Genomic DNA, 23147 nt, shown 5'->3' with positions numbered 1-23147 from the left:
CTAGAGTCCCATTAAAAGAACAAAAACCGATCTCGAAGCCAAACCATGATTCCCATTCATCGTAGTATGGTTTGTCGGATGACGCAAAGCTGATGGTCTGTCATGGTCGGCTTTCACTTCAGGGCGTCTTTGTCTTAAAATGATCCTTGAGTTGTACACGAAAGCGCAGTCATCGGCTGCTTTTGCGCTCGGAAAACGACGTATAGCCGTATGGCAAAAAGACACTCAAGTGAAGTTGTCGCTGATTTATTAAAGTGAAAGCTTTCTTATTGGGGCCGATGGCGTCCAATCAAAAAATTAATGAATTTTCCGGTATAGCGGCTGGTCGAGTGAAAAGCTCTGATAAGATCTCTGGCCACAGGACGCGTGCGTGAAACCTGGCCTTAATTCGGACGAAATAATTACTTGAAAATCGCGAAAAAGGAACGCTTCTGGTTGAGAAAATACAGGCATCTTTCATGAAAAAAGATTACAATAGGGCACCGTTATCTCACAAACCGCATATCGAAAGCTTACATATAGATCGTTCGTAGATGCGTTGACTTATTGCGCTAAAAATCGTCGCATGGCCTCCTTCTTCGTTTGCCATTTGAGTCTTTGAAGTTTTGACGATAGATTGGACGCAGTTTCCGCGAAGGTTGGACGCACTTTTAGCTTTCGCGCTTCTCTTAGCTATCTTTAGGAAAGTATGGCAATTTTTTTAAACGCCGATGTGTAGCCCAAGTTGTTACGAATTGCATCAGGTGATGGGTCGGCAACCTTTCAAGGCGGAGGCCGAGGTGCATGTCGCCAGCACGGCGGGGTCCGGATGGCAAATGGGTAGAGGTTAAGGCGAAGACAACAAATTCGCTAGATTGAAAATAACGTATAAAACATGCAATGGAAATCTTGGAAGAGAAACTGGAAGGTCAAAACTGCCATTTCTGCCTCCAGATAGGGAGTGAGAAAACCGTCGAGGGGGGGGGGGGGGTGGCGAAGGTTCCGACGTCTTGATCCGCATAATACTGCCTCGCGGGGTGCGTCCGGCCCGCGGGCTCCAGGTTCCCAACCCCTGCACTACGTGTCACAAGCCAACAGACTTCGTGTTCGAAAAAGTAGCAGTTGGTTTTCTTGTTGTTGTTGTTTGTTCGTTTATTTAATAGCCTCAAGGCTTAGTAGACACCAAGCGGGTCCGATCTATATCCAGGAAACTAGGTTGGCCTCCCGGATATAGTCCAGTAGGGAACGGTAGGCAGGACCATGGAGCCACCGGTGGTAATCCCTGTCTTGCTGCAAATTTAGGCCTGCTGCCATCAAACATTTTCTTCGAATGTCCTTAGTTCCAGGGCAGTTGGTTGTCTTGCTGTCAGACTTGGGTCCACATACGCACACGGGAGATTGGCCACAATGCTTTCCAATACGATCAATACGACGAATACGATCGTCCGGCATCAATGCGTTGATGGATTCTCAATCTACATCGACTGGTGAGTTGCAGAACAATTTTAATGTGGTTGGCATGAAGGACGCAGCACTTAGAGATATCGACAAGCAAATTGAAGAACTCGTTGACTATAAAGATTTAGAGCAGTTGGAAGCTGCGTAAGCATACTGCGTTTCCGCGTGTGTGGCCATATCAAAGCTTTCCCATAGAATCCAAGAAAATCAGCCACCAAAGATGGCAAACTCCCGGATGAACAACGTAAGGTAGGCTCGTGGTGACATAAGTTCCACTGCAAAGCTCCCTCGACCTGAAATTGAGGAATTCGACAGAACAATCTCAGGCTGGCGCTCCCTTTAGGATCAGTATGTGGCAACCATACGACCGAAACCGGCAGCTGTCAACCATCGACAAGTTTAAATTCCTGAAGGGCTGCCTCGTTGGTAGGTCTTCAGACACAGCCAGCGGCCTTTCCCTGACTGAAATCAATTATCATATCGTGGTTGACCTACCAGGGGAACGCTTCGGAACACCTTGCGAATAACAACCACATGACGTGCCCCCTCCAGCTTCAGGCTGTTGATTCAGCTCAAGATGTTGAGTCACTGTCATGTCTCTACGATGAAGTTGTCAAAACGTTCGAAGCCTTGAATCTCTAGGACTGAAGCAAGAACAGTGTAGCTTGCTGATAAAGCTGGCTATTGATAAATGGCTGCCGCATGAGCTCGTCTTTTCCTACTGTAAGCAGAAGCCTGGAGTAGGTGAGAAGGTTAACACGTTTTCAGTGCTTCTGGACTTTCTGATCCGTATCATGGAAAAGGCCCTAGTGATCGCATCGGACCGGTTAACTTGCCAGCAAAAGCACCACGAGAAAGCGCAAGGTCAGCACTTACCTGTACCACCGCCTTCATAACGGACAAAGGACGTTGTTATTTCCTGCAGTTCTAAAGAACACGCTTTCCCTGCGAGTGACCAAAACATACGGCTCCAGCAGCAAAATGAACTTCTGAAAGGAAAGTGCCGCAACGCAAGATTCCTCTGTTGCCAAAGCTTCCAAGGTCGGCATTATACATTTTTGTGCGAGTCTAAAGATGCGGGTTGTTTGGCAACCGATATGCAGAAGTCATTCACCACTAAGGGAGTCATTCACCACGTCATCGTCCGCAAGTGACGAGTACGGTAACAAATGCCACTGATGTGGTTCTTTTTGCAAACGACCAAGGTTAAGCCTCCACCTATTTGTTGCCTTCTGGGTGGTGGCAGTCGGCGGCCGTTTAAAACTAAGACCATAGGAAAGAACCTTCGTTGTAAAATCATCGGGTAAAGAGACCCTCAATCTATGGACCTTCGGCGAAATTCCTTTGTCCAAGCAAACCCTGCGACGTGTGGAGCTGCTTATTACGAGCCGGCTCAATAACGAGGCCGTCCTGGTGGAAACCCTCAAGGTGCCCACGATCTGCAGTGGAATTCCCGTAGCGGTTTATCATTCTTGTGTGGGAGACTAAGTCCGTGATCGTCGCCTCGCCAATGATGCGGGCGCGGCAACATACGACAACATCGAAGTGCTAATTGGAGCCGACTGATATTGGAAAGCCGCTACCGGCAAGATTACACGGCTTAAACACGGTTTGACGGCAGCTGGGACATCTTTTGGGTTTACGCTCCAATACCCGCTGAAAAGAGCCTAACAAGACCTTGTCGCAGTAGCTAAAGACGTTCGTGAGGACTTGGCGACGCCTGACCGGTTCCCGGTTCCCTGAATCCTTTTTCGGTGCAGGAAAGCATAGGAATGGACATGAGGACACTACACAAAGAAGGCAATACATCCTCGAGAGATGCCTTCTATCTACACACATAAAGAGGCAAGTGTTACTCGGATACCGGTGAAGCAAGGAGCAGCAATCGTGGAATTCCCAGCAGGGATACCAGAGTTCTGCACTTTCCCGAGCTCACGCCGACTAGCCAAATGTCGATGTTTCTGGGCCACAGGAGAGCTCCAGTCTTTGTCCACACCTATATCAAGAGTGCAAAAAAAGCTTGGCCTAACTACAAAAAAAAAACAGTTCGAACGGCTACGCCAGCAGCACTCTATCATAAATGCTTTCAGCCTCAGTAGCAACTCCATATAAGCATTCTTTGTAAGCAAACCACGAAGGTTGTGTTATCGAAGGCGCTGGCTCCCTTGTCCAAGCCTCCAGAGAAACATTCCAGGCTACCCGTCAAAGGCACAAAGACAGTGGCACTGCTCAATGGCCGGCTGTGAAATTAGAGTCCTACAAGAACATCGATAAAGTGAAGGGAGGAACGTAAGCTCGTCACCTTCTGACCGGCCACTGGGGCACAACAGCTCCTCTGTAGACAATGGCATTCTTGAGGAACTCGAATGACGTTGCATAGGTCACAGAACAAACTGCGGACAAAGAGAATGCTGGTGGACACTCAGTTGCAGCCTAGTAGCACAACAGCAACATGGGAATAACAAACAGTGCTGATTCACTAGGTCCTAAACGCGAAAAGAAGTCCATCGCCGCAGTTTAAAGGCCTAGCGAAGTTCAGCTGACTCCCAAGAAACGCAAGAAGCTGCGCCTATCGGCGAACGCGACCCAGACACGTGTGAGATTGTTCAGAACGATCGAGGCGAACGACGTCCAGGTGAGCTGGCGATATCTTCACAGTTTGTCGGTGAATGCAAAGACACGGTGACAGCAGACGCCGCAGTCGTGGAAGCGGAAGGCTATAAAGAACCATGTGGGGACAAAGTTTTGAAGCTGAAGACACAATAGGGGGCAACTTGGGCGTGACGACGATAATGATTTAGCAACAGGGAACACCTCACGCAAGGAGACCAATGGAAGCAGACTATCTCGCCTGTTCCCGAGACCGCTTAAATCGCTCCCATGTCTAAGCACAGCACAACGTTGAATTCCTGGAATACCGAGGGGAAAGTGAAATCCGCGGTAGTTGAACTCCGAACAAACCACCCGTTATGACGTGTTCATAGACTTTTGGGGGATAATCAGACGACCCAGTTATGTTTTGCTTTCTGAAGTAGTTGAATGTGCCTTGTGTTAGGACGGCAGTCTAACATCTTTACCGCTAACAACATTGTTTTAATGCTCCTCTTTTCCCAGGCAGGAAGATGTTGACAAAAGTTGTGATTGGTTGTCTGGCTGTAAAAGTAGGGTACTCACGCTCGAGATTGGCCAGAAAGCTCTCTTACAAATTAGGTTGACTGCACTTGTGATCCTATTCTTCTTTAACTTTGCAATGAGTCAATAAACAACTGCTGTTCGATGGGGTACCTGAGGGGCTCTGGACTCTGGTCTTTTCGAAAAACCTCGTTTATTCACCATGCTTGGAAACACAGACATACATCCAGACGACGTATGCGTACGCGTTGGTAATATGGCTTTTTGGGGGCAATGGTGGGATTTCTTTTATTTTTATACGTGCAGAATTTATTGCGGAAAATACGCACTAGAAACGGTCAAACTCGTCTTTGCGGTCCTCACACTGTGTCCTCACAGCCGACGTCATCAAATCACGTGACGAAGTTGGTGGAGGGAAAGCGAGTTTTCGGAAATGCTTAGTTAGGAAAAAATCCCGTTAGGTACTAAGCTGGAAGTGTGAAGGCGATTACAGAACTTTAGTGCGTAGCATTCCTTGCGGAGCACCCTCACATTCAAGGCTATGTCACGCGGCGCATTTGCAAAAGAACGCACAAAAACGCATACGCATAAAAGCCTATTTTATCGTCGCTTCGCTATCACTGTTTCGGAATGACTACCGGTTCCTACACAACGTGCGCTAAAAAGATGTGATTGTTTTTTTCAGCAGTGGCTCCTTTTTTTTATCGTGTCTTTTAAGATCTCGTATTGTGTGTGCGCGTGCGTGCGTGCGTGTGTGTGTGTGTGTGTGCGTGTGTGTGAGCGTGGGCGTATGTGTACGTGCGTGCGTGCGTGTGTGTGTGTGTGTGCGTGAGTGTGTGTGTGTGTGTGTGCGTGCGTGCGTGCGTGCGCGTGTGTGTACGTGTGTGTGCGTGGGCGTGCCCGTGTGCGTGCGTGTGTGCCCATGCGTGTGTGTGTGCGTGCGTGTGTGTTTGTGTGCCCGTGCGCGTGCGTGTATGTGTGCGTGCGTGTGTGTGCATGTGTATGTATGTGTGTGTGCGTGTGCGTGTGTGTGTGCCCATGCGTGTGTGTGCGCGTACGTGTGTGTTTGTGGCGTGTGTGCCCGTGGGCGTGCGTGTGTGTGCGTGCGTGTGTGAGCATGTGTATGTATGTGTGTGTGCGTGTGCGTGCGTGTGTGCCCATGCGTGTGTGTGTGTGCGTGCGTGTATGTTTGTGTGCCCGTGAGCGTGCGTGTGTGCCTGTGGGCGTGCGTGTGTGTGCGTGCGTGTGTGTGCATGTGTATGTATGTGTGTGTGCGTGTGCGTTGTATGTGTGCCCGCACGTGCGTGTGTGTGCCCGTGTGTGTGTGTGCATGCTTGTGCGTGTGTGTGTGGTGCACGTGTATGTGTGTGTGCCCGTGTGTGTGTGCGCGTGCGTGCGTGTGCATGTGCGTGTATGTATCTGCGCGTGTGTGTGTGCGTGTGCGTGCGTGTGTGCCCGTGCGTGTACGTGCGTGTGTGTACGTGCGTGTGCCCGTGCGTGTGTGCCTGTGCGTGTGCGTGTTCGTGTGCGTGTGTGTGTGTGTGTGTGTGTGCACAACCGACTAACGTACTAATACGCCTGTTTTTCTTGGGAGTATATAACGTCGTCCTTCGCTTTCGCGTGGTGTTTTTAGCGCTGTTTTTCTGCAAGCGATATGCACCTACTTGCCCAGCAGCATATTTTACCGTTTTCAGACAGCCGGTATTCCTGGGAGCAAGCGCGTGCTTCGTGGTTTCCGTCAGGGTCAGAGGACGCTCTGAAGAGCCCACTCGCGCTGTTGGTGTTGACGTGTTGCGCCTTCGCATTTTAAACCATTCCAGCGGAACTTTCAGCCAGATTGTCATTTGTTCCTGCGTTTATTTCCAAACGGCGTTAACACTTTTTACCCAATGGTCCGAAAGGTTGGGGCCTTAACTGCCGTACAACGTAGGCAGATGAGCCGTTCAAAATGAGGCCCGTCACCGAAAGATGCCTCATCCCAGTGATTCACAAAGCGGGACTACAGGGATTGGTGGATGTTGGCTTCGTCGTCGCGGTAGTGTCTGATTTGGATTCGTTCTCTTATGAGGAGTGGTGCGAAAACGCAGCTGATATCAATAAAAATACGCGAATTTTTCACGCGAAGTGAAATCAGGGAATATCCTGTTTCCTGAATAAAAATGTCGTCGCTAACACTGCGCCAACTCGGTGGGTCGACGGGATGCGCACCGAATTGCTTCGAACTCACAGGCTTTCGCTTATGGCGTTGCCAAAACCTTTGGGAAAAAATTCAAAACACTAAAGCCTTGCAATATGACCGTCGTTACAACGGTACCGAGGCCGAGGCGAGTTACTACCCATTCTGCTCGTAAAGAGAGCGACACGTGGCGTCAGAGGTGTCGCAATATTAGCTCGAAAGTAGAGGTATGACGTAAGGCGCCAGACGTGCGCCAGTTTTGCCCTTGCGTAGTTTACGAAACGTGTAACCAGGCAGGGTCATGCGATATTCGGAGCGGTGAGCGTTGCGCTGTTTGTGATTGAAACCACCAAGCCATGTTGCCTATACGCTACAATTTGTTTTAACTTGCCGAAGAACAAGAAATCGGAAAATGTCTGGTACTTCTTAAACGAAATTTCTTGGTCAAGATTGAGTAACGAGAATCATTGAACGCAACCTCTGGGTGGGCGAAATGGCTGTTTGCGCCAAAGGTGCCGAATAAGCCACATCGAATAAGCAGTACATTTGGGAAAGTAGCGCAGGCGCCAATGGCTATAGTTGTTTCTTATGCAAAGATCCCACATTCAACGCTCTTTTTGAAGATATGCGGAGCGGAAAAGGGGTTATGTTTTTGCTTACAAATTCAGAAATAAAACCGAAATCTAGCACATCTCATTCCCTTACCATATTTATGTAACGTATGATAGGGTATAAAAGAAAACGTGAACAAGTAAACTATTATAGCAGCGCTCGTAACAGCTTCCTGAAGTTGTACCCGCCGCGGTGGCTCAGTGGCTAAGGCGTTGAGCTGCTGAGCACGAGATCGCGGGTTCGATTCCCGGCCGCGGCGGCCGCTTTTCTGATGGAGGCGAAATGCAAAAACGCCCGTGCGTACGAGATTTAGGCGCACGTTAAAGATCCCCAGGTGGTCCTCAACTACGGCGCGCCTCATCGCCTGCGCTGCGTCGGCGCGTTAAACACTACAATTATTCAATCTCAAGTTGTGCAGTGGTTTACGGCATCTTAAACCATCCAGGTTATCCTAATCGTATAGGTTTTTCGATAAACCAACTCAATTTAATTTCTTAGTGTGTACGTAACAAATTGTGGAGCGTGAAATGCTTAGTGTTGGTGATTTTAATCTGCATAATCAAGCTGGCCTGGGAATTGTTTTTCACTTCAGTGCACTTCGTCAAGGGTTCCCTTCGGTTGCGCGCACATAGCGTGCATTTCGTCTGTATTCTCGTCGCCGAGGATGCCGATGGAATGTGTTAGGACGCTCCTGTGCGTGGTTCTGTGCCCGCTCCGTAGCCTGCCGATGTACAAGCACCTGATGTGACGGCCACTCTATACGAGCTGCTTCTAGACAGCATCGTTTGTACTCGCCGGCGTCCTAATCAGCAAGCCCTTGCTCCGGAAGCTTGCGCATCGCGGTCAATACGATGCAATGGTGACCGTGTGGCGATGCCCGTGGATTACCGGCTCTGCGCGGTCATTGTACGACAGAAGTCCCTTTTTCCAATCATGTCAGGTCCGTCTGTGCTTCTGCTTTGTGGGTGAAGCCTTGGGGCGTGCTTCTGTGATTGAACTAATCCGACATCGCGGAGTATTCCCTTTCTGTTGGTTGCTTCTTGCTTCTGATTAGTCAGAGGCAATCCCGTGGTTAAGCTTCACGAAGATGCACCTGACTGGCGAATCCATGCCGCCAGCAAGACCGACTCGGCGAATAACAGCAACATGAACAAATGCTCACTGAAATATTTACGATCCCTTCCCAGAGAAAGTTGAGAGAAGCGAGAAAGCTAAAAGCGCGTCCAACTTTCGTCGAGAGTGCGCCTAATCGATTGTCAAACCTCCAAAGACCCAAATCGCAAAGGAAGAATGAACCCACGTGGCGAATTTTCGCGCGCTGAGTAAAACGCATCTACGAACGATCTAAATGTATACCGGTACGTGGCTTATCATATGTAGGGATGCCAGTGTGGATCCTCCCTCCTGATCGATGCGTGCATTGTCTTGTCCAGAAGCAGTCCTTCGCAATTTTAAATGCAGAGCATTTCAGTAACTCACGATGTCACCCTCGTTGACGTCCGTAGTCGTAGTCCGCACCCCTCCCCCTACACTATATAAAAAAAAATACTATCCGGCGCCTGGTTTCGATCCCTCGACCCTGCGGGCGGAACGCAATGTACATGGTGCTCTACCCACTGCGCCACAAAGCCGACACAGAATGGGAGACTACGAACGCGCCTTATATCCTTGACTCATTCAAACTACGTCAAGAAGCTGCTGATACAACGCATTCACTACCACCAAATCCCCAAACACTAAAGGTTAACGCAATACACCCACCCTCTATGCGACGCATTTACTCGAGTCCGCCTCGCGGGGAGATGGGCCCAATTTTCCGCTAAAGCTACTGCGCGAAGGTCGGGCCCGGCGCCTCACAATGGAGACGGCCGGCGGTCGCCGGGAGGCACGTGCACACGTGCGCTAGGGGTTTCCTGTCTACGCCGGACGAATTCGTGTCGGCCTAAATAGCTCTGCTGTGAACAGCAGAACCGGGTGACCGGCGGCCATCTGGACGTCCAGAAACTCCTGGCATCCATAGAGAAGGCTTTCTGCTCACCTCATGGATTCCCGAACTAGGGAACCACCTCCACTTCAACGATCTAAGTAAACGTTGCTCTCTCTCCCTCTTTGTCTGTCTGTCTGTCTGTACGTCTCTCCCTCCCCCTCCCTCCCTCCCTCCCTCCCTCCCTCCCTCCCTCCCTCCCTCCCTCCCTCCCTCCCTCTCTCTCTCTCTCCCCCCCCCCTCTCTCTCTCTCTCTCTCTCTCTCTCTCTTTGTCTCTATTTTTTTTAAGTAACCCCCAGTTTTGTAACCCCCGGTTTCAAGTAACCCCCGGTCTTGCGCAGGCGCCGTGCGTCCGGAGATCTTATGAGACGTTTTCGCTCGACCAACCGGTCTATGCAGAAGTGCCTTAGGTTTTTTTAGAAGACGCAATCGGTCCCATTAAGGAACCTTTTTCTTTAGAAGTGTACCTGCGCGGGAATACTCTAACATCCCGAGCGTCGTGCTTGCATTGCGTGATGCCACCGTACAGACTACACTTTTGAGTCCGTTGGCGGGAATAGCCGTTCGCAAACTTTTCATTGCTACCAGCATGGATCTGTCAATCCTGTGCGTTGTGGTAAAGCCGAACCACAGGATTGTCGCAGCGTGTGGTTATTACTTCGACAGAAGCACCTCCGGTACGTTGGAACACGCAGAAGGAATTGATGGCTCTGGCGTGAAAAAAGAAAAAGCTGACGCGCCATTTTCTGGAACCCCTACAATGCATCTTCGGGCCACTTCTTTTCTTTGGCAACTGTCGCTACCTCGAGCGCTCGTAGTTGCACCAGAGGTGTTGCGTTCCACACCCGGCACCTAATGGACGCCTTCACTGCGTCCAATGACGGCCTCCTCCCGCGCGCGTTGTTTTGTGCGCGCCAGAGCAGGAGCGAGGCAGCCTGAAGCTAATTGCTAGATTGCCTTGTCATGGTTCGTTACTTTGATGTTGGCTTTGCAAAACACATTGTTCCGAGCGGGTTACCCGATGCGCTACATGTTGTAGGCAACCTCCCCATGTCGGGCATAATTTGATCTCCGCGAGATGTATAGCAGTAGAAGGGTAACAAAAGGTGCCTGGGCGATGCTGAGAGACGCTAGATTGGTGAATGAATGGCGCAAGAAGGGCTCGCCTTTTGTGTGCGTGTTTTTTTTTTGTTGCCGTTCCCTTTCGGAGTAACGTGTAATTTGATCTATTCTATTTGTATAGAGGAAGACAAAAACCACGGGATGCCCTGTAGGTTGTTTTCTCGTAGCAGTATGTCGTGGCAGAGAGAAAGTTGCTCTCCAAATATTTGGCCCGACAAAAGCTCGCCGCTTGCACCGTCTTCACGTTTCCTTTCAAAGCGCAGAAAAGCTGCGCTTTCGAAGTTCGCTGCCGCAGAAAGCTTTGGTTTGTCTTTATCGTGTTAAGGACCTCCTATCTTTGTGACAAATTGAGAAGATACAGTACGGTGCTGTGGTGTAGAGTGTTTTATACGGGTCTGCATTAATTTGATCAGACCCTGTTGAGGTGCAGGCTACTGCGGTTCCCTAGTGGAAAGATTTGCTGAAACGCAATCAGCTTTCGGCAGCGCTGCCATACTCTCATTTACCGCAGTGTTCTTGTTTTTAGCCTAGGGGCTTTGCGGGGCCACTAATGTGGCTCGTACTGCTATAAAAAAAAAAGAGAGGTTGAGGACGATAGAAGCGGCGAGCAAACCACAATCTGTCACAACTGTCAGTTCATTGCTTATGGCAGCGAACAGGATTCAGCCACTGTAGGTTTCTTCCTATTCAACTCTTCGTCTGGCTTCGTGTTTCCTCTTGTTCGTGTTTCTCTCAGACAAGCGAGGTGACATATTCTGCTTCGGTTCTAGCAGGTTTGTATGAAGCAGAAAAGGACTGTTTTCTTTTCATGCAGATCCTATGGACACAGTCTTGTATAGTTACATTCCTCGTTCTACTCCGAATAGAAATGGCCATTGAAGGAGTTTTCCTTGACTGATTACTTTAATGACGAACTGCTGGAGTAGTTCATATGCGTAATCCTAACTCCGGCTTTGCGCGTGTGGACTGCTCTACCTGCCGAACCTAGCTGCTCTACCTGTGGACTGCTCTACCTACCTGCTTTACTTGCCAAAATACAAAATCAGGGGCTGGGCGTGATTAGGTGTCCATCAAGAGTGACTTGGCTAGTTTCGCGAATAGTGGCTTAAGAACGTTTTCGAACAATTATGGCATGATATTTTTAAAGGGAAAATTGAAGATTAACCGAGGAGATGTATTAGTTTACGACAGTTGCGGGAGTTTTAAGGCCCTCTTTTATATCTCCTGATGAATACGTGTCAGTCGATGTGGCAATGTCGTCTGCGTACCGTTCATGGTGAACGTGGGGAATGAGAAAGAATTTCGGGGCAATGTCGCGGTGGACGATCGGGAAAAGAAGAGGAAAGAGGACTGGGCCCTGTGGTATCTCTGTGTCATAGAGTAATGGGGTAAGTCCCCACTATTACAGTCGTGTGCAGTTGAGTGAGGAAGTAGTAGGTGCAGCTGTACTTCTGTAGGGTGTAGCCGGTTTGTTTTAGTCGGCAGAGTAATGCCGAGTGTGTAATATTAACGAGTTTTAGCTGACCGTTTTCCACGGTCCGCTCCGCTCCGTTAGCAAGAGGAAGCGCCATTGCGCATTCGTGGGGCGCTTGGCCGCGAGCGGCATTGGCTCCGCTTGCGCTGAGCGGGCCGCCGATACCGGACGAACCGTCGAAAACGGTTAGCTAAAACTCTGTATTATCAAAAGCTCCTTTGAGGTCAAGATGGAGAACTTGGACACGTAGAGGGAACATGCAGGACGGACAGTAAGCATTTGTTTTGTATTCCTGTCACAGTCCCGTCTCTGGGTTATGGTAAAATTTCTACATTGAAAGAAAGACGAAGAAAAAAAACGGGAAAGCTTGCGCTCACTCGCAGGAGTTGAATGGCGAAGCTGTTGTAGGTAAGCAATGCGGGACACATAGTTAAGTTTCAGTATCATTATTTATTTGCATAGTTGCGGTGCTAGTAATCGTCGTCATACGCATCGAAAAGGTCATCGTCGTCTTCGCGGCGAGTGGTGGGTGCAAAGTCATCTCCAGCATTGTAAACTTCCACCAGTCCTTCGTCATCGACTCTAGGAAGAGGTGTGCGAGTTCTGTAAGTCGTCTCGGAAAGGAGTGGCACACTCGTAGCCATGTATGTCTCCAGTAATCCATATTCGCTTCTGGACAATGCGGCGGCCGCGGTGACCTCTCCCAAGCAGTGTGTTTTTTTCAACTTTAGCATTGGCGCTGCAGTTATTTTTACACGCGCGGTAGCGCTTGACGACAGCGTTGGACTTTTAAAGCGAAACTTTCTACCTCTACCAGCGCATGGTTTTGTCGTGGCGTGCGCCACAAAAAGCTCCCAACCGGGCTGAAGAAAGTTACTGCCACCGCCAGAGATCAAGCCTGAGCCCGATGAGAAGCGGAGCGAGAGCCCATCGTCTTAGCGACTAAGCTACGCAACACAGGTGGAGACGGGGAGACAGACGCTGGTTTTGATTCAGCGGCTGCGGAGGGGGAGGGCGCTTTTTGATGCGACCACGGAGTAATACCGACTTTTGTAGTACCTGTTAAAACACTACCGAATTGGTATTCACCGATTGAGAAAACGGAGCTCCATTCGTGGCAAGCAGTGGGCAAAAGGTAGCGTTTCTCTATCGGCCAGATGTCTGCATGTGGTCTCTAGCGCCCTGCAAACTAATCCTTAACGTATCTTTCCCGTACGACCAGGTAATTCCGTCGGGTCCATGTTACCCAGGAGGTGCTGTCGAACAAGTTAATCAATCCGTGCGATCGAAGCGTACAATGGCCGCGAAGCTGCGACAAAGCAGGCCCAAAACAACCGTCGCTAAAGCAGACGACAAAGCCGACCCCGCCGTCGCGTCCACCGGGGTGAGCAGGCTCCGCCGCGCGGGGAACGCTGGGTAATAGCGCCCACTCGCCCCGCCATCTGCACTTTGTTCCGGGAGTGAGGGACACTAAGGACCCGTCACAGAGGGTGAAGTCGGTGCTCCTCTTTATCTTACTTCGTCGTCGCCTCCAAAAAGTGCCCTCCACCTCCCCTGCCGCTAACTCAAAACCAGCGTCTTCCTCCCAGTCTCCACGTGTGTTTTTGTAGATTAGTCGCCAAGACGACGGGCTCTCAGTTCCGCTTCTCTTCGTGCCCAGGCTCGTTCCCTCGCGGTTCCGGTAGTTTTGTTCAGCCTGCTTGGGAGTTTCTTGTGGCGCACACGACGAAACCGTTGGCTGGTAGAGGTAGAAAGCTTCAATTTAAAAATAAAAGGAAGGCAAGTGCAAGCACAAAGCACTTACAAGAAGGAGGCGTTTCGCAAATGAGATAATCCTTTCCGATGGGCGAATGACGGACGCTGCATACTGACAATGTCCCTACTACCGTACAGATAATCATGTGGCGTTCCAAAAGCAAAGTAAGGCTTTTGTAGTCTCTCAGTAGTGCGATAAACAACGCCTGCGTGCCCGTGGTCTGTACAGTAAATGGCCGGTTATGGAGTTTTCTGAGTATCCTTGAGTGCTGGTGCCCCTCCAGTGTTAACGGGGCATGCACAAACAAGAGGAACCCGCCGCGGTGGCTCAGTGGCTAAGGCGTTACGCTGCTGAGCACGAGGTCGCGGGTTCGATTCCCGGCCGCGGCGGCCGCTTTTCTGATGGAGGCGAAAAGCAAAAACGCCCGTGTGTACGAGATTTCGGCGCACGATAAAGATCCCCAGGTGGTCAAAATTAATCCGGAGCCCTCCACTACGGCGCGCCTCATCGCCTGCGTTGCGTCGGCGCGTTAAACCCTACAATCAATCAATCAACGAACAAGAGGAATTCAATTGTCTCATCGTGGCACTCATAAATGAACCATTGGTGCGAACTCTTTTGATATAAACGCGTTTTGCTGTGCCGGGATGCGTCGAAAGCTTGACAAGGCCGAAAACACCGTCGAACTACGCCAAAACAGGTCGGAAGAGAAGAATTCTCTCGCTTAAGTAGGTTTCAGCGTCGAACAAAAGCCGAGTTATCCGAATGCATTTCCTCTACGTCGGCGGCGGTGTAAGCCAGCACCGTTTTGGGCACCATTTGTTGCTGGGCGTGTGCGTGTAGCTGCGCTCGCGCCAGTTTTCTGTTTTGGGTGCTCGGAAGAAACCATTTTCCAGACTACGTTTTGCGCAAACGTCTTCGCCCGCTGTCCCCTCCAGTCGAAGTGCCGCAATTTTTCTTCCGCTCTCCCCCACAATGCCTTGTCATTGCTTTAGCCGGTTGTTTTATAAAGTTTCCTTTGCGCGGCTGGCACGCTTGGATGTTTTCTTTTTTCGTGTTCGGTGCTGCATCCTACGGAGGGGTGGTGCAGCAAATTCCACTCGCAGCAAGCGTGTAACAGGCATCCCAACTGCCTTGTATTCAGTCAGATAAGCACATTGCGGTGTACAGATCCCGCTACACTGCTGTATTTTTTAAATATCTCTGCAGTCTATTATTTGACCAGGGGTCCCTATTCTCGTCTGCGTGAATTCTATGTGGATTCGCCATCTTGACGTGAAGCTTTCCTGGGTTGTTTTTAGTTCCGTCGCATGCTTCCGACTGACAAAGTACGCTTTCGTAATTTTGGCATTTTATGACGTTTAACGTCGCCCGTTGTGAAATTTACCATTGTTTCGCTAGTGAGGGTGCATAATTCTTGGCGGCACTGAAACACAACAGGAAATGATACAACAAACATGATAGTGTAAGCTTGTTTTTCCTATTGATAAAAACTATGGCTGGTACCATAACGTCCTCTTTGCGATGGGCTCCGAAGGACAGAAAGAGAGAGAATATATATATATATATATATATATATATATATATATATATATATATATATATATATATATATATATATATATATATATATATATATATATATATATATATATATATATATATATATATTTCGAGCAGCGGCTGATGTAAAGACGTGGCATGTTATAAACAGTTAGCGGGAGCTGTAACTTCACAAATTGGCAACGTAAGCTAGCGTAACAGTCATTTCAGTTTACGTAAGAGCTTGCGAACGGCGGCTGCCTTCCACCGAAAGTAGGGCGAAAAATGTCAAGTACCTTCGGCGTCTTGAAATCCCCGAGAAGTTGCAACATGCGCATTTTGGCACACGGTGTTGTGCAAAACTTTTATAAGCGAAAGAGAACACATACCTTCTTTAAAGTCGGAGATAGTAGAGCATACGAAAAACGTGAAAAAAATCTGAAATCTCTTTGGTGCTTCTATGTAAAAGATAATAGAGCATAAGAATAACGTCCGATGTTTTGTGTTACGAACTGCAACAAAATAATAGTTATTGGATTGGTAAAGCAGCATCACCAAGGAAATTAATGCGTCGCTCGAGTTGACCGGGGCTTGAGTGGATTGTGGATTGGAACCGGGTGGGTTCGTACGACCCAAGTACAGACTTTGTAACGAAAAATGGATGAAGGGGATCAAGCCAATACCGGTGGTTCTGAGGACAAATAACAGTGACGAGGGGACTGTTGCTACCTCACAGTTTTCAATTATTTGGCCAGTTGAACGATATCAATATTAGACCGCTGGTTTGCTTATCTAATGGGTATTGCTTTTGCTGACAGTAAGTTTTCATTCTGGGTGAGGGTTCTGAAATTTGTGGATTATTCGCCTGATAGTATGGTTTCTCTGCATAGATTTTAGGCCTGTGTTAAACACCTTGTAATTTTATCTGTTTGGATTGAATCACTCGCTATTGATTTCAATACATCAATATCAGGAGACAATAATGTGAATAATTACGCATTCATGACTTCATGTCATGACTTAATGTATTCACGAAATTCACGCTCACCTGTGCCTCAGGTTCACCCGCAAGGTGATACCGGTGGTGGGCGGCTTCACGTGGGTGGAAGACGACACCTTCCGCATCGACAACCACGTGGTGGAGGACAACCGGGCCGTCAAGGACAGCGCCCAACTCCGCCACTACCTGATGGCGCTCATGTCCAGGGGCATGAACGTCAACCGGCCCCTGTGGGACGTCCACGTCCTCCCGAACTACGACAGGGGACGAGAGACCGTGCTCATCGCCAGGGTTCACCAGGTAAGAAAGGCTCTCGGACTTCGAGATCCCTTGACAGTTCAGGAATGGTCGCTCAAATTACAGCGACTTAGTGTGGCCTGGCTGCGCATTTCATCCCGGATGCCGTAGTTGCAATGGGAACACTGCGCCATCTAGGGGCACGTTTCAACATATATCTACGTCCTTTTGATACTCTATTTCAACGGGTTTCGTCGGCTGGTTTCGTAGTCTAGAGGTTCCGCTTCTGGGTTGCGAGCTTGTGAAGCCAAACGCAAATCTCATAGCGGCTACTGTTTGTTTTACCTGAAGCAGGTCCCTTGTTATGACGCGTGGGATCTGTTTATGGCATGTTTGTGTTTTTGTTCCCGTTAGGTCCTGCGGAAAATAAAGTTTGTTCTCTCTCTCTCACTTTAGGTCAGTTTCAGCCTGGATTTGTGTGCGTTTTACTGTTTTTTCCATGTTACATCAGTTTTCGCTTATTCTACTGAATATTTCTGTTTATGTTAGCGCGTATTTATCCGAATTATGCGGGTTTTGGCTCAAACCTTTCTTATTGGCGTGGATTGGTTCCTTCAGGTAAGTTCTATGGCCTATGGGCTTGAATTTTTTTTTTTGCAATCGGTGTTGCTTTGCTTCTTTCTCGAATGCTTTCTTAGTGACACCAATGCCATTCTACCAAAAAACTAATGTATTTCTCCATAGACCGATTGGCCAACCGAAAAGCTCGGATAAGGTCTCTGAACACACAGAGCATGCTTTAAACCGGGATTCCATTGTGTCAGAACGGTTACTTGAAAATCGCGAAAAAGGAACGGTTGTAGATAAGACAATGATACACGCATCGATCATAAAAAAAGGAGTGCAATATTATACCTTTATCTCATAAACCACGTGTCGGTATACGTTGAGATCGTTCGTAGATCTAAATGTGTTGTTGCGTGGAAACGCAACAATACATTTTGACTTGTTGCATCTAGACGTTTGTTGCATGAAAAATCGTCGCAAGGTTTCGTTCTTCGTTTCCTGTTTGGGTCTTTCAAGGTGTGATGATCGATTGGACGCATTTTTTGTTTTCGCCCTTCTCTGAACTTTTTTTAAGAAGAGATGAATTTTTATGATGGTTCTGCGTGTTATTAAACTAACTTCGAGTGCTCTTTGTCGGTTTTGGGTAGATATTCTCCGGTCGAATGTGTCTTTAACCGGCGCGTGCGTGTACGGGGTGTGGATTGCAAATACGCAACCGGGATCGCAAAGCACGGATGTCGTCGTTTACAGATATCCGCGTGGCGATGCAGGTTGGCTGCCAGCATGAGCGACGCAGGTTCCCGCAAGCGATGGCTCCCGCATAGCGTGTCTCCCCCAGCGGCAGTGACAATGCGCGCCCGAGAGGGGCAACCGAGAGGTTCGTTATGAACATCCATCATCGCAAAATTGAGAAACCCTATCAAGTCTGCAGACGACGTAACACGAGCGCTGTTTCCAAGCTCCTTTGCTTCGGAAACCAGGGGTGGAACTCGAAGTTGTGTCCGTTTAGAAATATCAATTTCGCGTCCCCTTCAACCGCGAAGTAGTTGAACGACCGAGTCTTCGAGTCTTTAGCGTGTGACCAATGGTAGGTGCAGAAATCGGCGCCGAGGTTTCACGGGCTGAGTCACCTCAAGGCCGCCTCCTTTCATCCAATCACGGCTCTCTTTAAATGTACTCCTTGAAACGGACAGGAAATGAACAAAACTGACAATTCCGTCCCAGGAAAACTGTCCCACATATTGTTGGGGCCTAATTTCACGCCCACGGGAATATTTTGTCACCAGGGCGCCGAGTAGCAAAAAGTTGACAGAGGAGGAACTTCTTCACTTTCTTCAGAAAGGATGCTTGCTGACGTATGTTGACATCCATAGGATAACGGCAGTGCTGAGTTACACAGAAGCCTGCGGATATTATCCAGAAGAGGCAACTTTTACCCTATGATAAACCACTTTATTTAGCGACGAACACTTGAAAAATGCTCGAGTACATTACTTTTAATCACATAATGAAATTTCTTGAATATTGTAATGTTTTGCACAAACTTCAGCCTGAATTCAGACTTTGGTTCGTCACGATTACTCAGTTAGCGCAATTAACACAGTGTATTTAATTTACCTTGCATGCCATAACCAAATTCAGTGCCGTGCTTATTCATCTTTCTAGGTATATTGATTGAGCCATTCATTAAAAACAATTGAAAAAGTTGAATTCAATTGTAAACAATTTTTAGCTGCTAAAGTGATTTTTGCCTTTTTCTCGCATAAAATATCAGTATGCGTATTCAAATGCTCATAAACCTTACACTGCTAGTGTAGGGCTCTGTACTGGGTCGCTTGCTTTTCTTAATTGCGGCAATTACTTCCCAGAATATATCAGCCTTAATATCCATTTGTATTCACGTGGTTGCGTCTTGTGATGTTTAATTAATCCTCGCTGCAATTACCTCCTGATGGATCTTAGGTTTGCAAAGTTATGTGCATTTCTTAACACGTCACCTATAAACACGCATACACAAAAGACTGTAAATTGGTGACTTGATACAGGCTTACATTCTCGGCGTTTTGCTTTCTCGAAGAATAATCAGCGGTTTAACGAGCAGTGCAATGCAAACATATTGCTGCTGTGCTCATTCACAGTACTCCCTGTGTTAAATATGCCCATTTCACTGCGACTAAGACGGTAAGGCGTTAGTTTACTTCAAAATCATCGTCAGCCTGTTTGTCTCCTGCGGAGGGTGAGGGCCTGTCCCATGCACTTTAAACTGCAGCTGTACTGGGCTGCCGGACACTGTTCTTTGGCTCTAAACTTGTTCTTTCTTTAATTTTAGTCATGTGTCCCTTTAGCCGCTCTATTACCCTGCTGGTCCACCTATTGTCCGCTCTCGCATTATGTGTTCAGCCCAAGCGCACGTCTTTTCTTGAGCTAGGACGTCCTTCAACCCAGCTTGCTCCATAATCCAACACGCCCGTTTCTTATCTCTAAACGCTACTCGCGTCATTTTTGCTACCATGAATCATTGAGCAACTTATTGTTTTTTTTCGGTGTGCTCAGTAAGACATCAAGTTTGTCCTCCATAAGCCACCACTGGGAGTACGCGTAGATTTGATACTATTTTTTTCAGTTGCATGGTTAGCCTACCCCTCATTATTTGCAAGTGCCTGCCCAAAGCACCCTAGTGCGTCGTAAGTCTGCGCGGATTTTTTTTGAATACGTACGTTATAAGTTCCCAACGATACCAGGTTGCGTTCATATAAAGCACTCATGCATTCCATACCCGACTATACTTCCCCATTGTAGTAAATACAATCCTTAAAAAATTGTGAAATTTAAATCGATTCAAAAGGGCAATATCAGATTATTGTATTGGTGCTACAGCTACTACTTTTACATTCTAGTTGGACATCCCTTGTTAAATTCAGCATTTCTTCGCACACGCTCACTGAAGAAATCATAAACTTGTTCTGCTTAATTGTAAAACTCAAGCTTTCCATTTTCTCTCGATAATTAAATTACATATTTCCAGAGCAACGGCCATGAAAAGAAACCTTTACCATAACACCTTAGGCGTGCGCGAACGAGATAACGGTATAAACTGTGGCGTTTTAATGGGTTTTGTTTCGCGGAATTTTTTATGGCGGTAAAAACATGTTTAACGGCTGGCTCGACTTTCAATTACATTGCCTTTTTATTCTTTCTACTATGCTTCTCGTTTGTTTATTGGTTTACCTCTGTTAAGAAAAGTTAGGCATATTGACAGCACTTTTACTTAGTAAATTGTCACTGTCGGAATTTACTTGGCACTTTAGTTTCCTTATTTGCAATACAAGTGCTGCATTTAATTCAATTCCTGCAATTTAACTGACTTGGCACTTTAGTTTCCTTATTTGCAATACAAGTGCTGCATTTAATTCAATTCCTGCAATTTAACTGTTGTATGTATATTCAGGCTTTTTGTATTGATTATTCAATACTCTGTAAATATGTTCCGCTTCTGCAATTGAGTGGGATAGAGCCGCAGTATTTTTAAATAAATCCTAAAATACACAATGACACTGCCGACTTCAAAAAAAATTTTGCATGAGTGAGATGTCCAGGAAAGAAACGCAAATGCTTGCAGAGTTGTTAACTAACTAACTAACTAACTAACTAACTAACTAACTAACTGACTGACTGACTGACTGACTGCAACGGCTTACTTGCACGAATGCTTTGCTCTGTGGACAGCCAATGCACTCGCCATTTGTACAAGTGCGGCACGCACACACACAGCCGGCTGGCGCCGCATCTTTTCAATGTGCTACGAGTTGTGCCGCGCCTCCGCCAGATGGCGCCACGGGTCCCGCGACCGAGAGAAGACGCAGTGAAACATCCCCCTCGCGAGGGGCACGATCAAATGCAGAGCATTTCCCGGGGCGCACGACGTTAAGTAGTTTGCGTTACATTAATGTTGTTGCACTTGTGGCAACTGCTGACGAGAGAGCGCTAGTCAGCAGTAATTTGAATGAGTCAACGATATAAGGCGCGTTCGTAGTGTCGGCTTTGTGGCGCAGTGGGTAGAGCACTATGTACATTGCGTTCCGCCCGCAGGGTCGAGGGATCGAAACCGGGCGCCGGATAGTATTTTTTATATAGTAGGGACAACGACGGTGCGGACTACGGACGTCAACGCGGGTGACATCGTGAGTTACTGAAATGCTCTGCATTTGAAAGAAAATCTGAAGCTAACGTAAACAGTCTATTTAGCAAAATATAAAAAAACAGGGAAAATAGCACAGTACTGGAGAGGAGGAGGAGGAATAAACATTTAATTGAGCAGTCAATGTTGTTGGGTTGACCGCCAGGTGGGGGACCTCCTTAGTCCAGTACTGGAGACAATAAAAAATTAGTAAATGCAGAATCAGAAACATGAAAGCAAGCAGCGCAGAACAAAATAACAAGGAAGCTTGTGTGAAAGACACAAAGAAATTAAATCGTAAAAACATAACCGAAAAAACAAAAAAAAATGAAAATGAGAAATTGAGAAATAAGTAAACAAAAAAGCTAATTCTCTTGACTGTGATGCTGTCTCTCCTGACTGTGACGGCGATCCGTCAAACTCAAAGAGAAATCTCATTCATCGACACACTGCGGAATGGTTTCGGTCATGCTTTTTTGTACTTTTGAACCACGCTTGCAAAGAAAATAGTCCTAGCAAGTTACTTTCCGCTGCGATCAATAATGCCTAGCCGCAGCAAGAGATTCCATCACGGGATCTGCTTCTGCTATATTACATGTTTTTATTCCGCTTCATTTTGGCGTTGAACCGCCTGAAAAGGAGCGTCTAGCGCTGTCTCCGACAATTTGGCCAAAGTCAAGAAGGCCTACTTGACGTTATCGCACTTGTGGCCGTAGAAGCACTTGAAGCCATAAAAACTGATAAGTTGGACAGTTTGCCAGATGTTGGGATTGTTTAACAGAGTTGGTAAACTTGGACAATAACGAGGACTGTCACTGAGTTATCAATTTTTCGTGCATGTCCAGGGTTTGGGTACCGCTCATTTCATTAGCAATACTGGTAACCAAAGGTCTTTCAAGCCTCTTTAAAGTGTCCTTATGTTGTTTGGGTTGAAGCTTTTAAAGGTTGAGTTTTGAAGAGTCGCATTTAAGGGGCCCTGCAGTGGACTTATTTAAGGCTTTTTTTATTTCTTCCGTGCGTGGCAGCACAACGACAGAAATTTTTATCTCCAGCACACAAGCGCTCTGCGTAACTTTTTTGCCGCTTGCAGTGCCCTCCTTGGCGCCTGCTCTGTTTTTGTTACGATTTTCTCAAAAACGGCTATTGAAAGTGTTTTTCGCTCCAACTAAATGGAAGCCGACAAATTGGGAAGATGTTGCTGCGGTGATTTCACAGAAACGCACGAAGAATGCCCGAACTTTGAACAATGCAGTGAGGAGAGAAAAAATGCATTTATAGCGAGTATACCTAAATCATCCGATGTGTGAAGAGCAGTAATATTTGGCTCGAATGATATGTGGCCACCTAACAAGGATTTGATGAACTCAGGGAATGTGTTTTATTAACGTTTCATTTGTTGCTAAATGTTGACAAAGGGTACTGGAATCGCCATTTATGAAATGCTTCGATGAGGTTGTCAGGTTGACCAAGGTTGTCAGGCCTAACTGTTCGGACACTAAATCTTCACTTTTTCCGCAAACTTCCTGCAAAGTTTGTAATGAGCTCTCTAGGACACGTATTAAGAATCGCGGCAAGCTTGTGTTTATGAAATGGTTTTTCGTCGTCCTAGAGAGGCGCGGTCTCCTCCCGTAAGTGCTTAGTACAGAAATCATTGAAGTGTCACCCCTGATTCAATTTTTAAAGCGCAGCTGTCCCACTGTGCGAAAAACTGGCGCTGTAGGTTTTGTCTGGTAGAAAAAATGGCCGTCACTGTAAAGAGTAAAACATTTGAGTCCGTTGGGGAATCGAACCCGGATCTTCGAAGTAGGAGCCGGGCGCGTTACTTCCCCGTTACGCACCACGTTGCCAGTATCGGAACGAATAAGTCTAGTGTTTGTGGCGTTGACGTTTTATCGCACGATACGTGAACGTCATGGTATGTGAGTAGAAT

The 23147-nt window shown here is 47.5% G+C and overlaps 1 protein-coding gene across 3 annotated transcripts in view; it reads left to right on the top strand.

Annotated features, from left to right (window-relative positions):
• The window catches only part of LOC144141173 (putative diacylglycerol O-acyltransferase Mb3761c), a 396293-nt gene that overhangs the window by 314115 nt on the left and 59031 nt on the right, over positions 1–23147 (top strand). For all 3 annotated transcript variants that reach the window (XM_077672730.1, XM_077672728.1, XM_077672729.1), the window contains one exon: positions 16296–16536. In XM_077672730.1, the coding sequence (XP_077528856.1) occupies positions 16296–16536 (241 nt within the window). The remainder of the gene's footprint in view (positions 1–16295; positions 16537–23147) is intronic.

Source organism: Haemaphysalis longicornis, unplaced genomic scaffold, assembly GCF_048455015.1.
Source record: "Haemaphysalis longicornis isolate Haplotype H1 unplaced genomic scaffold, Haemaphysalis longicornis Haplotype H1 scaffold_6, whole genome shotgun sequence".
NCBI lineage: Eukaryota > Metazoa > Arthropoda > Arachnida > Ixodida > Ixodidae > Haemaphysalis > Haemaphysalis longicornis.
This window is presented reverse-complemented; position numbering and strand designations above follow the sequence as displayed.